Genomic DNA, 20,201 nt, shown 5'->3' with positions numbered 1-20,201 from the left:
GAAGTGAATTTCCTGTAGGCAGCATATAACTGGGTTTGTTTATTTATTTATTTATAAAAGTTTATTTATTATTTGAGAGAGAAAGCAAGAGTGAGTACAAGCAGGGGAGAGGTAGAGAGAGGTGATTAAGAATCCTAAGCAAGCTCTGCACTGTTAGCACAGAGCCTGACATGGGGCTTGATCTTATGAACCACAAGATCATGACCTGATCTGAAATCAAGAATCAGACACCTAATGAACTGAGCCACTCAGGAACCATAACTAGGTCTTTTTAAAAATCATCACACAATGTCTTTTGATTGAAGAATTTAGTCGATTTATACTTAAAGTAATTATTGATAGGTATGCACCTATTGACATTTTGTTAACTGTTTTCTGGCTGTTTTGTAGTTCCTCTCTGTTCCTTCTTTTGCTCTCTTCTGTTGTGGTTTGATGACTTTCTTTAGTGTTATTATTATATTGCTTTCTAATTATCTTTTGTTTTTCTATTATAGGTTTTTGCTTTGTGATTACCATGAGGTGCACCTATAACAACCTAGATATACTAAAATCTATTTTAAGTTGACAGCAACTTCAGTTTGAACACAATTCAAAACTACATTTTTACTCCCCACTGATTTTATGTTTTTGATATCACATTTTACATCTTCTCATTTTGTGCATCCCTTAACTGATTATTGTACAGTTATTTTTACTACTTTTGTCTTTTAACTTTCATACTAGATATGTAAGTAATTAACCCACTACCTTTACTATGTATTTATTTTCACCTTTGAGATTTATACAGTCACATGTTTTCTTGTCACTAATTAATGAACTTTCTTTTCAGCTTAAAGATGTACCTTTTTAATATCTCCTATAAGTCAGTTTAGTGGTAATGAACTCTTTTAGCTTTTGATTGTCTGGAAAAGTCTTTATCTCCCCCTCAACTCTGAATGATAAGTTGGCTGGGGAGGGTATTCTTGTTTGGAAGTTTCTTCTTTTCAGGATTTTGAATTGTTCCATCCTCTTCTCTCCTACAAAACTTCTGCTGAAAAATCTGCTTATAGTCTTATTGGGGTTCCCTTGTACACAGCAGGGTTTTCCCTTTGCTGCTTTTAAGATTCTCTCTTTAACTTTTGACAATTTTATTATAATGTGTCTTAGTGTTGATCTTTTTGGGTTCATCTTATTTGGGCCTCTGTGGGTTTTCTTGATCTGAATGTTCCCTTCCTCAGATTAGGGAGGTTTTCAGGTATTATTTCTTTAAACAAATTTCCTTCTCCTTTCTCTCTCTCTTCTTCTAGGACCCCTAGAATTCAAATGTTATTGAGATTTATGTTGTCTCATAATTCCCTTAAGCCATCTTTACTTTTCGGTATATTTTTTTTTCCTTTTTTGATGTTCTGTTTGGGTGAGTTCCACTGCCCTGTCTTCTAGATCACTTTATTGTGCTTCATGTAGTCTGCTCTTCCACCCCTCCTGTATGTATATTTTTCAATTCTGTTATTGTATTCTTCAGCAAAACATCTACTTCTCCTGGTCTTGAAGGAGTAGCCTTGTGTAAAAGATTCAATTTATTGGTCAACCTTAGCCCTTGTTCTTTGTTGTCTCTCAAACCTTTGTAACTGTCTAAGCAGCCAAATTTACTCTTGACATGTACTGGCTGCTGATGGTGTGCCAAGACCTCTCAGTGTTCTAAAGGGAGGAATCTCAAGTCAGCACCTAGTTTCAGGCTGATTGGCAGCCATATCCTCAGGCAGAAGCTTTAAAAGTACGCAAATATATATAGTCCTGTGATATCACAATAGTAAACCCTGCTGGCCTGCAGACCAGGTGGAATTGGAGGTGTTGCAAAAATCAGGGCTTTGGGCAAATGTATCAGTTCCTTTCTGGGAGGTACCAGCAAACTGTAGCAAGGCTGAGGAAGAATGCAAAGATGGTATCCTCAGCCTACATTCCCTGAGAGCACACTTGTAGCCTCCAGATGTATGACAAACTTTTTTTTTAACATTTATTTTATTTTTGAGAGAGAGAGGGGGGCAGAGGAGGGCAGAGAGAGAGAGGGAGATACAGAATCTGAAGCAGGCTCCAGGCTCTGAGCTGTCAGCACAGAGCCCGACGCGGGGCTTGAACTCACGAACTGCGAGATCATGACCTGAGCTGAAGTCAGACGCCTAACTGACTGAGCCACCCAGGTGCCCCCACGTGTATGGCAAACTTTAAGTCTGCCCCTCAGGCTGAAGCTCCAAGGCAAGTCCCTTTTCACAGACAGACTGGGGGTTTGGTTTAGTCTGCTGTCTGTGTAGGCCTAGGCCCCTGGTGATGGTAGCATGCCAAGAACTGTCTGTCTGATTATTAGTTTTGTGGGATTCAGGAATTCATGCCCCCTGGCCACCAGAGCCAGATGACTACGGAGTGACCCCAGTATGGACTGCGTGCACCTGCAGGTTTTTGTGGGGGCCACTGAAGAGCACAGAACTGGCATGTCACTCTTGACTTTTGCAGGGATGAAGGAGAATCTAGGGCTGGTGCTTGCCAGCCATCTTTAGTGGGGTAATGGGAGAGTGCAAGGCTAGGTCACACTTGCCAGCACTATCAACGTAGAGGGAGAGTACAAAAATGGTGACTGCCAGCACTTCCAACCCTGGAGAGAGGTCCAACGTGCTTCTGCCCCTCTGGCAGATGTTTTAATACTAGCAAATGAATCTCCTTCACATATAGTGTAGACATTTTTCAAACTGTTGCCTTTTCACTGGTTCCTAAGGTGAGTGAGTTTGCATGCAAGCTCTTTAAGAAAGGTGTTTCAGTTCCCCACAGCCCTTTGGATGTAAGCTCCTTTGATCTTCAAAGCCAGATGTTTTGCAGGATTGTCTCCCTGTTACAGGCCCCAGGGGTTAGCATGCTTGATGTGGGGCATGAATCCCTCATTCCTCAGGGATTAGCTCCAGATTTGTGGGATCCCTTCTGATTGTGGGTCATCATGGCAGGGGTAGGGTTTTGGATGAGTCAGTATCTCTGCCTCTGCTAACCACTATGTGGCCCTTTTACTATTTGTTGTGAAAAAAGCTGTTCAGTTAGTTTTCAGGTATTTTTCAGAGGGAATTAAGTGTTCTCTATGTAGCTATAGATTTGTTTTGTCCATGAGAAGAGGTATGTTCAGGATCTTCTTATGCCTCCATCTTGTACTGCCCCACCACTATCCTTGTTTCTTAGCAACTCACTAATTATAGAATTCTTTCTTATGCTTGCCATCCCCCAATAATACTATTATGTCTCCTAAAATGTTAATTCTACTCTTTCTTTATAACATAGGCACTACTCACTTTGCACAATAGTATGGAACAACAAAAATGAAGATGCAAGCTGAAACCACGTAAAGAGGTCTTCATAATTAATGAGAAAAATATGATTGCTCCATGACCTTTAAAAACTTTTCTCACAACTTTAAAATATCTCTTCATGTAAGTTATACATGTAAAGAGAAAAGTCATATATTGCTAAGTTTTCTTTCACAAACTTCCTTGTCTACACCTCTAAAGTCTCTAACCTCTAAAGTCTAAAATCTGTCAATGGTGTCAGTGTCAACATTCCAGTGTTGCCATTTTCCATTTTTTTTTTGCTACACTTTCATTTCTGTTGGTTAATTTTCTCCTTTGAGTATCCGTCTTTTTAAAATTTCACATTGGTTTATCAATGAGAGGCAAAAAGGCAACACAACTACATGCTTTGCTACCAGGGCATTAAGGGAATATCAGATTCACAGTGATTAATGACTGATTCAATTTGAAAGAAGTGAAATAATTGTTCACTGATCATGATACATAACTGTTATTTATATAGTGATTTATAGATTGATGGATTGAAAAGCTAACATACCATGCTAGCTTGAGTTTGAACCATGTTGTTGTGGACTCATGTCATTTAAATAAATTGTGGCAACAAATTTGTGCATATCAGAACTGTGCGAAGGACTGCCTGCATCTAGTAGAAATGAGCTATAAAATCTTATTTTTCAGTGTGTCACCATTATATGATAAAATAACAACAGGCTACTTCAAATACATGATTTCTTTGTTTTATCAGCTCTGCAAGTATCCAAATTTAGTTTAGAATTTGCTTGAAGGCTGCATAGAGAAAGAAACTAAAAGTTAGCCTCTTGCTTGAAGAGTTGAATATACTATGGACATTTGCCAACTGAAACATGTTTTTCTGCTGATATTCATTATAATTTCTGAGACAAGTTATGGTAATTTGATTTCATTATATAAATGTTAACATTTGTTCAGCCCAGCAAAAAATATATAGGAAAACATTTAGAAAAAAATTTAAATGGAATTTCAAATCAATGAGTAAAGAATGGAGACTTTACTCCAAACAAATGGAGTTGGGTTATCTGGATATCTAATTTGGAAAAAAATGAAGCTACTTCTCACCTCATACAACATATGGAAAAAGCCAATGGATTAAAGATTAAAGAACAAAATCATGCAGTATAGAAGAAAGACATAGGTCTATTTTTATAATATTAGGATATAGGAGTTTTTATAACAATTAGAAGATTATGCTTCTGATCTTTCCCACTAAATCTCTTTCCCCACATCTCTCCTGTCTCAGTATGTAGCAACTCCATTGTTCCAGTACCTTAGGAAAAAAACTTTAGAGTCATCCATGATCTCTCTCCTCCCATATTCCATAAGCAAATCTTTCTGGCTTGCCCTGGATCCAAACCATCAAGATATCAGGTCTGTATTATTTAAATAGTGTTATAACTGGTCTGTTTTCATCCTTATTCTTCTGTGATCTGGTTCCAAAATAGGAGCTATGATATATTTTTAAATTTAAGTACAATCATGTTACTCCTTCCAGTCACTCCCCATTTCATTCAGTAGTAAAATCCCTTACTATGATCCACAAGGGCTCTAGATAATCTATCTCCCATTACCCACCTAATCTCATCACCTACTTAGTTTCACCTCACTCACTCTGCTTAATCCATTCTAGTCACGTTTATGTACCTCAGACATGTCAGGTACACTCCCACCTCAGGGTCTTCGAATGACTCATTCCCTCACTGCATGTCACTTGATCAACTGTTATTAGAGCAGTTTTCCCTTACTACTCTATTTCAAAATGTAACAATTCTCAGCAATTCCTATATCTAAGCCTCACTTAACTTTTGCCATACCTTCTAACACACTCATTTGTTTATTGAATAACTCATTTGTTTATTGAATAGATGTCAGCTCCATGCAGGCAGTGAGTTTGGTTCATTCATTTTCTATCTCCAGCACCTAAAACAGTACCTGGCACCTCATATACACTCAATAGGTATTTTTTGAATGAATGAACCAATAAATGAGTATAACATTTGCCTATGTAAAAATTTTAAACTCTACATGATAAATGAACAGTAAACAAGGTTATAAGACAAACAAATGACTGGGAGAAAATATTTGCAACACATATAATAGACAATGGATGCATCGTTATAAAGTACTTGTAGAAATCAATAAGAAATATACAACCAAATCCTTCCCCCAAAATGACGAAAGAACATGAATAGACAATTTGTAGAGGAGATATAAGCATAATAAATCTCATTTCTAATTAAGAAAATTCAAATTTCAACAATGATACTCCACTTTTCACCTTTTAAACTAACAAAATTAGAATGACTGATAGTACCCAATATTTGTAAAATGAAGAGAAAATAGAAAATTTCTTACACTGATCAAGACAGTATAAAGCAGTAGTGATATTTAAGAAAAAATTAGTCAGTAACTATCAACATTACAAAGGCATATATATATGATGAGTTCCCACAACTCTAGTTAGAATTTATTCTGTGGTAATATTTACCAAATAATCTTAAGATATGTATGTGAGACATGGGTAAGAATCTTCAGAGCAACATATGTTTCTAATCATGAATATATAGAAACAATTCAGTATTCATAATAGGTTAAACTATTTATGGTTAACCCACACGCAAAATATTATATAATTATGAAAAATAATGAGGCATTTATTTATGGGCTAATAAAGACAGTTTGCTAAAATTTACTAAGTTATGATAGCTAGGTCCAGAGCAGATATATAGTATGAATTTTTTTGGTGTAAATAAAAATATAAGATACCTGTATTTGGAAGATGCAGCATCATTTCATGAATCAGTAACTGAAGAAAAATGCTTCCAATTATAATTGTAAGATGCTTTCCATTGTAAGATGCACCTCAATATCAGAGATTTTGAATATAAAAAAATGAGTTTTAAATTGATAAAATACTGGGGCGCCTGGGTGGCTCTGTCGGTTGAGCATACAACTTGGGCTCAGGTCATGATCTCACAGTCCGTAAGTTTGAGCCCTGCATCAGGCTCTGTGCTGACAGCTCGGAGCCTGGAGCCTGCTTCGGATTCTGTGTCTCCTGCTCTCTCTGCCCCTCCCCCACTCACACTGTCTGTCTCTCTCTCTTCCCAAAATAAACAAACATTAAAAATATTTTAAAAAATAAAATAAAATAAAATTGATGAAATACCTATCATACATACATGCTTACATGTGCATAAAATGTCTTTTCTGGGGGCACCTGGGTGGCTCAGTTGGTTGAGTGTCTGACTTTGGCTCAGGTCATGATCTTGCAGTTAGTTAAAGCCCATGTTGGGCTCTGTGCTGACAGCTCAGAAGCTGGAGCCTGCTTCAGAATCTGTGCCTCTCTCTCTCTCTGGCCCTCTGCTGCTCACTCTCTGTCTCTCTCTCTCTCTCTCTCTCTCAAGAATAAATAGACATTAAAAAGAATTTTAAAAAGTCTTTTGTGAACAACTATTAAAAATAGTAAGAACTATGAATTTGAGGTATGTATATGTGTGGGAAAAGGCCTTCTTGTTTCACATTGTTTCATACTGCTTGATTTTTAAAATCAAGTTTATTGGTTACTATTAATACAAAACTTTATAAGACAAAAATCTAGATGTACTTATGTTTTGACCTAGACACTTTCAGGAATCTATACAGTATAACTAATTATACACATGTCCACAGATATGTCTAAGAATATTCATTATGATATTACTTGCAACAACAGAATATCATGCAAATATTAAAAATAATGTACAATGACAACGAAAATTGTCTAATATATATTAAAAAAGAAAGATTAAAAGATATAAATGATAAAGCAAATATAGGATAGGATGTATTCTATAATTCTACACACATACAATATATGTAGAAAAAACAAAACAAAATTTTGTATATATACATAAAAAATGTATAGCAAGGGATTCAAATTTACACACTAGTATCAGTGGATTTCTATAGGGAAGGGAATGGAATAAAGAATATATGTTATGAAGGAGATTTTCACTTTTACCTTGACATGTCTGTATTATTATTCCTTTTTTAATGTTGTCATGTATTGCTGGTAAAATTTAAATAGAACAGAAAAATTCAGAATCCTTTCAGTAGACTTTACACTGGTAATCTATAGTTAATGTGCAGAGATTTCTCTTGATTATCTCTTACAATAAGTTGATTGACTACACAAACTAAAATCTTTTTGTATACTGTTAAAAAGAAATGATCAAATTCCACATGAGTAAAATCATTGAACAACAACAACAAAAAGAGACAAAGCAAGAAACAGACTTTTAAATATAAAGAACAACCAGATGTTTACCATAAAGGATGTGGGTGGGGGGATGGGTTAAATAGGTGACAGGGATTAAGGAGGGCATTTGTGATGAGCATGGGGTGTTGTATGGAAGTGTTGAATCACTACACTGTACACCTGAAACCAATATAACATTGTATGTAATCATACTGGAATTAAAATTAAAAATAAGAATTTTTTTTAAAAAATTAAAAAATAAAAAGGACAGCTTAAAAGGAAAAAAAAACATTATTCAGTAAATTCATATCTCAGTGGGAATTTTCATTAATTCCATGCAAGTTTAGTAACACCATTCTTTTTCTAATACTTCCTAGTTTTGTAGTCTGACTGAATGATTAAACAATATTATAACACAAACAATTGACTAGGAGAAAACATCTGTAACATATATAATAGACAATGTATGCATCTCTCCTGGCTAAAAAGTACTTCCCCAAATGAGTAGGACCTATCACCTTTTTACATGGAATTAAGCAGTTATCAAATATTTGCTGAGTCTAATGATTTTAAAACACATCCTAAATTTGATTGGTGGAGAAACACTACCAAAGTTTTCACACTGACTAGGGGCACAGAGGGGCATGTAAAACTGTTTTAAGAGAACTACCTCTGATATGCAGTTAGGAATACTACAGCACTTTCATTAATTGCATAAGTTACTTTGTTTATATAAGTCTCTTCATATTACTTTATAATAATATTAGGATACAGATCAACAATTCTGTCACTAAAAAGGAAAAAATACGCCTTTGGTTTACTGAAATATACTCAGAGATTAAGATAGAGGGAAAACAAAGAAATCAGAATGTCTCCCCCTCTTTTTGGATTGGCTACAAACCCTACAAGTATCTCCTTACAATATAAGAGAAAACAGAAGGAATGAATTTCTAGAATATACCATGTCATTCTATAGTTTGTTTAATGAAGAATTAGGAATGAGCACAGTACTTTAAAAAAATCACATCTGCTCAGGCATATGCATGGAGTAGAATTACCTTTGGGCCAGGAAGACCTGGAAGACCAATGCCTGAAATACCAGGATCACCTTTTTCTCCTTTCTGTCCAGGTAATCCTGGGGAGCCAGGTTGTCCAGGAACTCCAGGAGGTCCAGGAGACCCTTTCACACCCTGAGGTCCTGTTGAACACATGTAACATGCATTTTTTTTACAAAATATTCTTTATTTATGGCATATCTATGAGGCATATGACCAAGGGAAAAGATTTTTTTAAAAAGAACTCTGCAAATTCTGAGTTAAAAATAATCCTTTATAACTAGGATCATTTAAAAGCCTACTTTTCAAGGAAGTTTATGTGAAAAGGGTACAGCTAGAGAAAAGATACATGTTTGTCGATTCTTACTCTTAATGTTTCTAAAACCCTGTCCATTAATTCCCACTTCAAATATTTGTGTGATGGAAGAGTTCTATCCACGGATTACCTTAGTTATTGCCTCAGTTTGATTTTATCCACAACCAGACTCTATTTTGATAACAAATTTTCCAAAGCCATCTTCCATTGATGGGATTAAATATTTGGGAGACTGCCATCACTCACCTGGAAAACCCATATCACCAATGCTTCCTTTAAGTCCAGGAGGTCCTGTAAGTCCTGGCTTCCCAGGGAGACCAGGGTTACCTTTGGGACCTAGAAAAGTCAAATTGGTTAAATTAAGATAAGTCAGCAATATTGAAGTTGCCTGGTTTCTTGGAGTGGGATGTAATTATAATGCAAGCATGGGATTGGATGGATCAAATCTCAATACATGATTAAGTTCCACAGATCTAACTCAGCATAAAACAGGCAAGAGATACCTAGGAAATCTCCTTGGGAACATATTACAATATAATCATGGTGATAGAGGTCTCCTAATACAAATTAGTTTTAAAAATGCAAAAATTTTACCAGGACATCTGTTGTCTTGCCCCAAAACATTTCCAATTGGAAACGAAGTTCTATTTGTTGTATGTGTGTAACTACCCTTACTGTATTTATCACAGATAAATCCAATATGAGTCTGCTTTTAAAAGATTCAGAAGTGGCTTTCCCATGTAAGTCTGATATTATGAAACTGGCAAATGGAAAGTGGTATCCTGTTATGATATATTCCCAGTTCATGAGGCCAGGGATAGATGAAGACTGACGGAGAAGTACTATACTGTCACCTCAAACAGCCCTGGCTGTTGTGTTAGACATTCTTCCTAGAGCTTAGGTGCCTAAGCTGTGTGGTGTTACCTAGGTATTTTCTAAGGACCACAATGTTGCCTTAAACATTTTTCCTTTTCTTTTTTTCTTCCACACTGACTTCCAACTCAGGGAAGAGAATGCAGAAGATGTGAAGAATAGAAAGGAAGAGAATTTCTCTTTCCAACTATATTAAGGCAACGTAGTAGAGTCTAGAGCAGAATAACTGACCTGAAGGACGCTTATGAGGATGGAGACTAGCTGATCTTAATTCCTTAGGAGCCTAACTATATAAAGTGGTTGAAGAAGCAGCAAGAGAGGGCTGGATAGAGGGAAGATGGTGGCGTAGGAGGATGCTGGGCTCACCGCGCATCCTGCTGATCACTTAGATTCCACCTACACCTGCCTAAATAACCCAGAAAACTGCCAGAAGACTAGCAGAACGGAGTCTCTGGAGCCAAGTGCAGACAAGAGGCCCACGGAAGAGGGTAGGAAGGGCGGAGAGGCGGTGTGTGCTCCACGGACCGGCGGGAGGGAGCCGGGGCGGAGGGGCGGCTCACTAGGAGTCTGGCTTGCAAAAGCAGAGGGGCCAGACGGAGTGTGTTCAACAACGAGCGGCACTTAACATCTGGAAGGTTATAAGTTAACAGCTCTGCTTGGAAAGCAGGAAGGCTGGAGGACAATGGGAGGAAGAGTTGCTGAGCCCCGGGATGACAGAGCTCAGTTTGGTGGGGTACAAAGGCGCTCCCCAGTGCCATCTCCCTCGCCCATCCCCCTGCCAAAATCCCAAAGGGAACCAGTTCCTGCCAGGGAACTTACTTGCACCCGGCAAAAACCGAACGCTGTGCTCTGTGGATCCATCCCTCTGGCGGCAGCGGGTCTGACTCCCTCCCGCTGCCACAGGGCCCCTCCCGAAGCGGATCACCAAAGGAGAAGTGAGCTAAGCCTGCCCCTCCCGTGCACCTTGCCTATCCACCCCAGCTAATATGCCAGATCCCCAGCACCACAAGCCTGGCAGTGTGCAAGTAGCCCAGACGGGCCACAATGAATCCCACCCACCCCTAGAAAAGGGGAAGAGAAGGTACACACCAGTTTGACTGTGGCCCCAGCGGTGGGCTGGGGGCAGACATCAGGTCTGACTGCGGCCCGCCCACCAACTCCAGCTATTCAAGACAGCACAGGGGAAGTGCCCTGCAGGTCCGCACCACTCCAAAATGACCAAACGGAAGAATTCCCCTCAAAAGAATCTCCAGGAAATAACAACAGCTAACAAACAGATCAAAAAGGATTTAAACAATATAACAGAAGGTGAATTTAGAATAATAGTCATAAAATTAATCCCTGGGCTTGAAAACAGTATAGAGGACAGCAGAGAATCTATTGCTACAGAGATCAAGGGACTAAGGAATAGTCAGGAAGAGCTAAAAAAATTCTATAAACGAGCTGCAAAATAAAATGGAAATGACCACGGCTCGGACTGAAGAGGCAGAGGAGAGAATAGGTGAACTAGAAGATAACATTATGGAAAAAGAGGAAGCTGAGAAAAAGAGAGATAAAAAAAATCCAGGAGTATGAGTTGAAATTAGAGAACTAAGCGATGCACTAAAGAGAAATAATCTACGCATAATTGGTATCCCAGAGGAGGAAGAGAGAGGGAAAGCTGCTGAAGGAGTACTTGAAGAAATAATAGCTGAGAACTTCCCTGAACTGGGGAAGGAAAAAGGCATTGAAATCCAAGAGGCACAGAGAACTCCCTTCAGACATAACTTGAATCGATCTTCTGCATGACATATCATAGTGAAACTGGCAAAATACAAGGATAAAGAGAAAATTCTGAAAGCAGCGAGGGATAAACGTGCCCTAACATATAAAGGGAGACCTGGAAGACTCGTGGCTGATCTCTCTTCTGAAACTTGGCAGTTCAGAAAGGAATGGCAGGAGATCTTCCATGTGATGAACAGAAAAAAAATGCAGCTGAGAACCCTTAATCCAGCAAGTCTGTCATTTAGAATAGAAGGAGAGATAAAGGTCTTCCCAAACAAACAAAAACTGAAGGAATCATCACCACTAAACCAGCCCTACAAGAGATCCTAAGGGGGACCCTGTGAGACAAAGTACCAGAGACATCGCTACAAGCATGAAACCTATGGACATCACAATGACTCTAAACCCATATCTTTCTATAATAACACTGAATGTAAATGGATTAAATGCGCCAACCAAAAGACATACAGTATCAGAATGGATAAAAAAACAAGACCCATCTATTTTCTGTCTACAAGAGACTCATTTTAGACCGGAGGACACCTTTAGATTGAGAGTGAGGGGATGGAGAACTATTTATCATGCTACTGGAAGTCAAAAGAAAGCTGGAGTAGCCATACTTATATCAGACAAACTAGACCTTAAATTAAAGGCTGTAACAAGAGACGAAGAAGGGCATTATATAATAATTACAGGGTCTATCCATCAGGAAGAGCTAACAATTATAAATGTCTATGCGCCGAATACCGGAGCCCCCAAATATATAAAACAATTACTCATAAACAGAAGCAACCTTATTGATAAGAATGTGGTAATTACAGGGGACTTAAACACTCCACTTACAGAAATGGATAGATCATCTACACACGGTCAATAAAGAAACAAGGGCCCTGAATGATACATTGGATCAGATGGACTTGACAGATGTATTTAGAACTCTGCATCCCAAAGCAACAGAATATACTTTCTTCTCGAGTGCACATGGAACATTCTCCAAGATAGATCATATACTGGGTCACAAAACAGCCCTTCATAAGTTTACAAGAATTGAAATTATACCATGCATACTTTCAGACCACAATGCTATGAAGCTTGAAATCAACCACAGGAAAAAGTCTGGAAAACCTCCAAAAGCATGGAGGTTAAAGAACACCCTACTAAAGAATGAGTGGGTCAACCAGGCAATTAGAGAAGAAATTAAAAAATATATGGAAACAAACGAAAATGAAAATACAACAATCCAAACGCTTTGGGACGCAGCGAAGGCAGTCCTGAGAGGAAAATACATCGCCATCCAGGCCTATCTCAAGAAACAAGAAAAATCCCAAATACAAAATCTAAGAGCACACCTAAAGGAAATAGAAGCAGAACAGCAAAGGCAGCCTAAACCCAGCGAAGAAGAGAAATAATAAAGATCAGAGCAGAAATACACAATATAGAATCTAAAAAAACTGTAGAGCAGATCGACGAAACCAAGAGTTGGTTTTTTGAAAAAATAAACAAAATTGACAAACCTCTAGCCAGGCTTCTCAAAAAGAAAAGGGAGATGACCCAAATAGATAAAATCATGAATGAAAATGGAATTATTACAACCAATCCCTCAGAGATACAAACAATTATCAGGGAATACTATGAACAATTATATGCCAACAAACTGGACAACCTGGAAGAAATGGACAAATTCCTAAGCACCCACACACTTCCAAAACTCAAACAGGAGGAAATAGAAAGCTTGAGCAGACCCATAACCAGCGAAGAAATTGAATCGGTTATTAAAAATCTCCCAACAAATAAGAGTCCAGGACCAGATGACTTCCCAGGGGAGTTCTACCAGACGTTTAAAGCAGAGATAATACCTATCCTTCTCAAGCTATTCCAGAAAATAGAAAGGGAAGGAAAACTTCCAGACTCATTCTAGGAAGCCCGTATTACTTTGATTCCTAAGCCAGACAGAGACCCAGTAAAAAAAGAGAACTACAGGCCAATATCCCTGATGAATATGAATGCAAAAATTCTCAAAAAGATACTAGCAAATCGAATTCAACAGCATATAAAAAGAATTATTCACCATGATCAAGTGGGATTCATTCCTGGGATGCAGGGCTGGTTCAGCATTCGCAAATCAATCAACGTGATACATCACATTAATAAAAGAAAAGAGAAGAACCATATGATTCTGTCAATCAATGCAGAAAAGGCATTTGACAAAATTCAGCACCGTTTTGTAACCCTTCAGAAAGTCGGGGTAGAAGGAACATACTTAAAAATCATAAAAGCCATTTATGAAAAGCCCACAGCTAACATCATCCTCAATGGGGAAAAACTGAGAGCTTTTTCCCTGAGATCAGGGATACGACAGGGATGCCCACTCTCACCGCTGTTGTTTAACATAGTGCTGGAAGTTCTAGCATCAGCAATCAGACAACAAAAGGAAATCAAAGACATCCAAATTGGCAAAGATGAAGTCAAGCTTTCACTTTTTGCAGATCACATGATATTATATATGGAAAATCCGATAGACTCCACCAAAAGTCTGCTAGAACTGATACATGAATTCAGCAAAGTTGCAGGATACAAAATCAATGTACAGAAATCAGTTGCATTCTTATACACTAACAATGAAGCAACAGAAAGACAAATAAAGAAAATGATCCCATTCACAATTGCACCAAGAAGCATAAAATACCTAGGAATAAATGTAACCAAAGATGTAAAGGATCTGTATGCTGAAAACTATAGAAAGCTTATGAAGGTAATTGAAGAAGATATAAAGAAATGGAAAGACATTCCCTGCTCATGGATTGGAAGAATAAATATTGTCAAAATGTCAATACTACCCAAAGCTATCTACACATTCAATGCAATCCCAATCAAAATTGCACCAGCATTCTTCTCGAAACTAGAACAAGCAATCCTAAAATTCATATGGAACCACAAAAGGCCCCGAATAGCCAAAGTAATTCTGAAGAAGAAGACCAAAGCAGGAGGCATCACAATCCCAGACTTTAGCCTCTACTACAAAGCTGTCATCATCAAGACAGCATGGTATTGGCACAAAAACAGACACACAGACCAATGGAATAGAATAGAAACCCCAGAACTAGACCCACAAACGTATGGCCAACTCATCTTTGACAAAGCAGGAAAGAACATCCAATGGAAAAAAGACAGTCTCTTTAACAAATGGTGCTGGGAGAACTGGACAGCAACATGCAGAAGGTTGAAACTAGACCACTTTCTCACACCATTCACAAAAATAAACTCAAAATGGATAAAGGACCTGAATGTGAGACAGGAAACCATCAAAACCCTAGAGGAGAAAGCAGGAAAAGCCCTCTCTGACCTCAGCCATAGCAATCTCTTACTCGACACATCCCCAAAGGCAAGGGAATTAAAAGCAAAAGTGAATTACTGGGACCTTATGAAGATAAAAAGCTTCTGCACAGCAAAGGAAGCAACCAACAAAACCAAAAGGCAACCAACAGAATGGGAAAAGATATTTGCAAATGACATATCGGACAAAGGGCTAGTATCCAAAATCTATAAAGGGCTCACCAAACTCCACACCCAAAAAACAAATAACCCAGTGAAGAAATGGGCAGAAAACATGAATAGACACTTCTCTAAAGAAGACATCCGGATGGCCAACAGGCACATGAAAAGATGTTCAACGTCGCTCCTTATCAGGGAAATACAAATCAAAACCATGCTCAGATATCACCTCACACCAGTCAGAGTGGCCAAAATGAACAAATCAGGAGACTGTAGATGCTGGAGAGGATGTGGAGAAACGGGAACCTTCTTGCACTGTTGGTGGCAATGCAAATTGGTGCAGCCGCTCTGGAAAGCAGTGTGGAGGTTCCTCAGAAAATTAAAAATAGACCTACCCTATGACCCAGCAATAGCACTGCTAGGAATTTACCCAAGGGATGCAGGAGTACTGATGCATAGGGGCACTTGTACCCCAATGTGTATAGCAGCACTCTCAACAATAGCCAAATTATGGAAAGAGCCTAAATGTCCATCAACTGATGAATGGATAAAGAAATTGTGGTTTATATACACAATGGAATACTACGTGGCAATGAGAAAGAATGAAATATGGCCTTTTGTAGCAACGTGGATGGAACTGGAGAGTGTGATGCTAAGTGAAATAAGCCATACAGAGAAAGACAGATACCATATGGTTTCACTCTTATGTGGATCCTGAGAAACTTAACAGAAACCCATGGGGGAGGGGAAGGAAAAAAAAAAAAAGAGGTTAGAGTGGGAGTGAGCCAAAGCATAAGAGATTGTTAAAAACTGAGAACAAACTGAGGTTTGATGGGTAGTGGGAGGGAGGGGAGGGTGGGTGATGGGTATGGAGGAGGGCACCTTTTGGGATGAGCACTGGGTGTTGTATGGAAACCAATTTGACAATAAATTTTATATTGAAAAAAAAACTGCACTAGCATTCTTCTTGAAGCTAGAACAAGCAATCCTAAAATTTGTATGGAACCACAAAAGACCCTGAATAGCCAAAGTAATATTGAAGAAGAAGACCAAAGCAGGAGGCATCACATTCCCAGACTTTAGCCTCTACTACAAAGCTGTAATCATCAAGACAGCATGGTATTGGCACAAAAACAGACACATAGACCAATGGAATAGAATAGAAACCCCAGAATTAGACCCACAAAGTATGGCCAACTAATCTTTGTCAAAGCAGGAAATAACATCCAATGGAAAAATGACAGTCTCTTTAACAAATGGTGCTGGGAGAACTGGACAGCAACACGCAGAAGGATGAAACTAGACCACTTTCTTACACCATACACAAAAATAAACTCAAAATGGATAAATGACCTGAATGTGAGACAGGAAACCATCAAAACCCTAGAGAAGCAAGCAGGAAAAAACCTCTCTGACCTCAGCCGCAGCAATTTCTTACTTGACACGTCTCCAAAGGCAAGGGAATTAAAAGCAAAAATGAACTATTGGGACCTCATGAAGATAAAAAGCTTCTGTACAGCAAAGGAAACAATCAACAAAACTAAAAGGCACCCAATGGAATGGGAAAAGATATTTGCAAATGACATACCGGACAAAGGGCTAGTACCCAAAATCTATAAAGAATTCACCGAACTCCACACCCAAAAAACAAATAATCCAGTGAAGAAATGGCAGAAGACAGGAATAGACACTTCTCTAAAGAAGACATCCAGATGGCCAACAGGCACATGAAAAGATGTTCAACGTCGCTCCTCATCAGGGAAATACAAATCAAAACCATGCTCAGATATCACCTCACGCCAGTCAGAGTGGCCAAAATGAACAAATCAGGAGACTATTGATGCTGGAGAGGATGTGGAGAAACGGGAACCCTTTTGCACTGTTGGTGGGAATGCAAATTGGTGCAGCCACTCTGGAAAACAGTGTGGAGGTTCCTCAGGAAATTAAAAATAGACCTACCCTATGACCCAGCAGTAGCACTGCTAGGAATTTACCCAAGGGACACAGGAGTACTGATGCATAGGGGCACTTGTACCCCAATGTTTATAGCAGCACTCTCAACAATAGCCAAATTGTGGAAAGAGCCTATATGTCCATCAATTGATGAATGGATAAAGAAATTGTGGTTTATATACACAATGGAATACTACGTGGCAATGAGAAAGAATGAAATATGGCCCTTTGTAGCAACATGGATGGAACTGGAGAGTGTGATGCTAAGTGAAATAAGCCATACAGAGAAAGACAGATACCATATGTTTTCAGTCTTATGTGGATCCTGAGAAACTTAACAGAAACCCATGGGGGAGGGGAAGGAAAAAAAAAAAGAGGTTAGAGTGGGAGAGAGCCAAAGCATAAGAGACTCTTAAAAACTCAGAACAAACTGAGGGTTGATGGGGGGTGGGAGGGAGGGGAGGGTGGGTGATGGGTATGGAGGAGGGCACCTTTTGGGATGAGCACTGAGTGTTGTATGGAAACCAATTTGACAACACATTTCATATATTGAAAAATAAACAAATAAATAAATAAATAAATAAATAAATAAATAAAAGAAGCAGCAAGAAAGAGTTTTATTAGAAATAAGGAAAAAATCCATGTGGCCTCTGAGGGTGATTCATGCTGAAACAGACTAGCAAGGTAGGTTGTAAAATTTTCATCCCTAGAGACTTTAAAAAATAGAATCAGCAGCCACCTTTACATGGTTTAATGATTGACTTGTCTGAAGGCAAAAACTAAAAAAAAGGTAAATTTCTCAGCGCCTATCAGATAACTGTCTCATTTACATATGTTGCAACGTACGTAAATAAAACACAGCACCTTATTTAGATATACTTCTGATTCTCTATACATCCTCACTGCCTCAAAAAGAAGAAATTGAGCCAAAATTATTCTACAAATCTTGTCAGTTGACGCTTGGGCCAAATGGCAACATTTTTGCTAAAAAAAGAGCTCCAAATCTCAGTAGTTACCCAAGCATCTTGTGATGAAAAGATCCAAAACATCATCGCATATGATAAATACATAAAATATTTCTAGGGTTTGAGATCAGTCATTACATTGCTACAGGTGGTCTATCATACTTACCTGATGGTCCTGGTAATCCAGGTTGTCCACTCAGTCCAGGTTGCCCTGGGTCTCCAGGCAAACCCTGGTAACCTTTTGGACCCGAAACTCCAGGAATACCTTCCAAGGATGAGTAGAGGGAAGACAAGTTAAGTTTATGGGCTAAATGGGTGATGGGTATTAAGAAAGGCACCTGTTAGGATGAGCACCGGGTGTTCTATGTAAGTGATGAATCAATAAAGTCTCCTGAAATCAATATTACACTATATGTTAACTAACTAGAATTTAACTATAATAAAATTTTAAAGAATCTTAAACATAAAAATAATTTGACAAGGCAAGCAACCCAAATTTTGAACTATGAATGAAATACAGGAACCCATGATATTCTGATACAGCATGAACCAAATAGCACTGGACACATACTAAACTCCTCCACTTTTTATTGAGCTATCATTAAGAAATTCAACGCACTCGTTACTGAAGTCACTTTCCTCTTTGGGCCTCAGTTTCTTACACTGTAAAATGAAGGAACTGGAGCAAGTTATCTTTAGACTATCTCTTAGATTCTACAACTATCTTTAATAGCCGTATTATATTATAATAGAGTTTACTGCTTCTTATTTTACAGAAGGCATAATTGAAAGAGAAGTCTTATAAGGAGTCATTCAAGAAAGATATCTCATTTTAGCAATACAAAAAATGAGGCAGCCCTGCCTCTTTTCTGACAACATACAAAACTATAGTAATGTCTTAAAGTCTTTTTTGAGAAAAAAATCCCACCAAGTCCTGCTCATAGGGAAACATACTATCTGTGTACACACACACACACACACACACACACACACACACAAACAATATTAACGTTTACGAACCAAAAAGGGCCACAAACTTTACTATAAGCTGCAAATAAACACAGCTAGTTTTAAAGTTCCATGTTTTTTTGAAAGGCTATTCTATATAGATTAGATTGTAAGTACTTTATTTGATTCATGCTTATCTACATGTTCTGATGCCTTGTTATATGTTACAGTTTTGTAAAACGAAAAAAGAATTTTGTATTTAAAAAATCAATGTTGGGGTGCCTGGGTAGCTCAGTTGGTTAAGCATCCGACTTCAGCTCATGTCATGATCTTGCTGTCTGTGAGTTTGAGCCCCACATCGGGCTCTGTGTTGTCAGCTCAGAGCCTGGAGCCTGTTTTAGATTCTGTGTCTCCCTCTCTCTCCCTGCCCTTCCCCCACTCGCACTTTGTCTCTCAAAAATGAATAAACATTAAAAAAAATAAATAAATAAAACATAAATGTTATACTTCTTATTTGTTTCTAGTAAAATAACAATAGTAACACAGTTGTTCCCTAAACCTACTTTCAGCAACTTCCCCCAGGGCTGAGATTGGCTCTTCATAGTCTAATACTTATTCTTCCATGGCAGAATAACAATGAACTGCATTTAGAGCCAAGTATGATATGGATATCAAAACACTGCAGGGCAACAATGTATCACTCATTCCCATCTGGCTTCATGGGAAAAAAATTAAAGGCCCAGCAAATTTCCTAAGTACTGAAATCTGTTTTCCAAGTGATTCTGGCCATATATCCATTTCTCTCAACCACATCCTGTACTACTTTCTGGAAAGCCTGAAGGTGACTGCCTTAAGTCTATTTTAAGACTTCATAGTTTGTGATAGATTAAACTACAAAGAAAATACTTAAATAAAAGTTGATCACTGAAATAGTACAAATCAGGTGAAAATTTTCATTACCAAAATTTGATACATCTAAGTGCCTTTTGTTGGTGACTCCTATGCTACAAGTCACTTTTCATGCTATTAAAAATTAAACTTCAGATATACCAGTAAACACATTCACAAATAAATACATTCACTCACCTGGTAATCCAGGGTCCCCCTTCTCTCCTTTTGAGCCCAGCAGATCTGGATCCATTGGTCCAGGAGGGCCTGGAAGGCCAGGCTCTCCTTTACCACCTTTTTCTCCTACAGGGCCAGGAGGTCCTGGCTGACCCTGCAAACCATTATCACCTAAAACCG

The 20,201-nt window shown here is 38.3% G+C and overlaps 1 protein-coding gene across 2 annotated transcripts in view; it reads right to left on the bottom strand.

The window, feature by feature from the left end:
• Nucleotides 1–20,201, bottom strand: part of COL4A5 (collagen type IV alpha 5 chain) — a 260,757-nt gene that overhangs the window by 36,218 nt on the left and 204,338 nt on the right. For both annotated transcript variants that reach the window (XM_047081902.1, XM_047081901.1), the window contains exons 33-36: nucleotides 20,043–20,192; nucleotides 18,175–18,273; nucleotides 9,208–9,297; nucleotides 8,649–8,788 (exon numbers count right to left, since the gene is read on the bottom strand). In XM_047081902.1, coding sequence (XP_046937858.1) covers nucleotides 8,649–8,788; nucleotides 9,208–9,297; nucleotides 18,175–18,273; nucleotides 20,043–20,192 — 479 coding nt within the window. The remainder of the gene's footprint in view (nucleotides 1–8,648; nucleotides 8,789–9,207; nucleotides 9,298–18,174; nucleotides 18,274–20,042; nucleotides 20,193–20,201) is intronic.

Source organism: Lynx rufus, unplaced genomic scaffold, assembly GCF_022079265.1.
Source record: "Lynx rufus isolate CCGP_SWC_20201006 ecotype Redwood Valley unplaced genomic scaffold, mLynRuf1.p SCAF_19, whole genome shotgun sequence".
NCBI lineage: Eukaryota > Metazoa > Chordata > Mammalia > Carnivora > Felidae > Lynx > Lynx rufus.
This window is presented reverse-complemented; position numbering and strand designations above follow the sequence as displayed.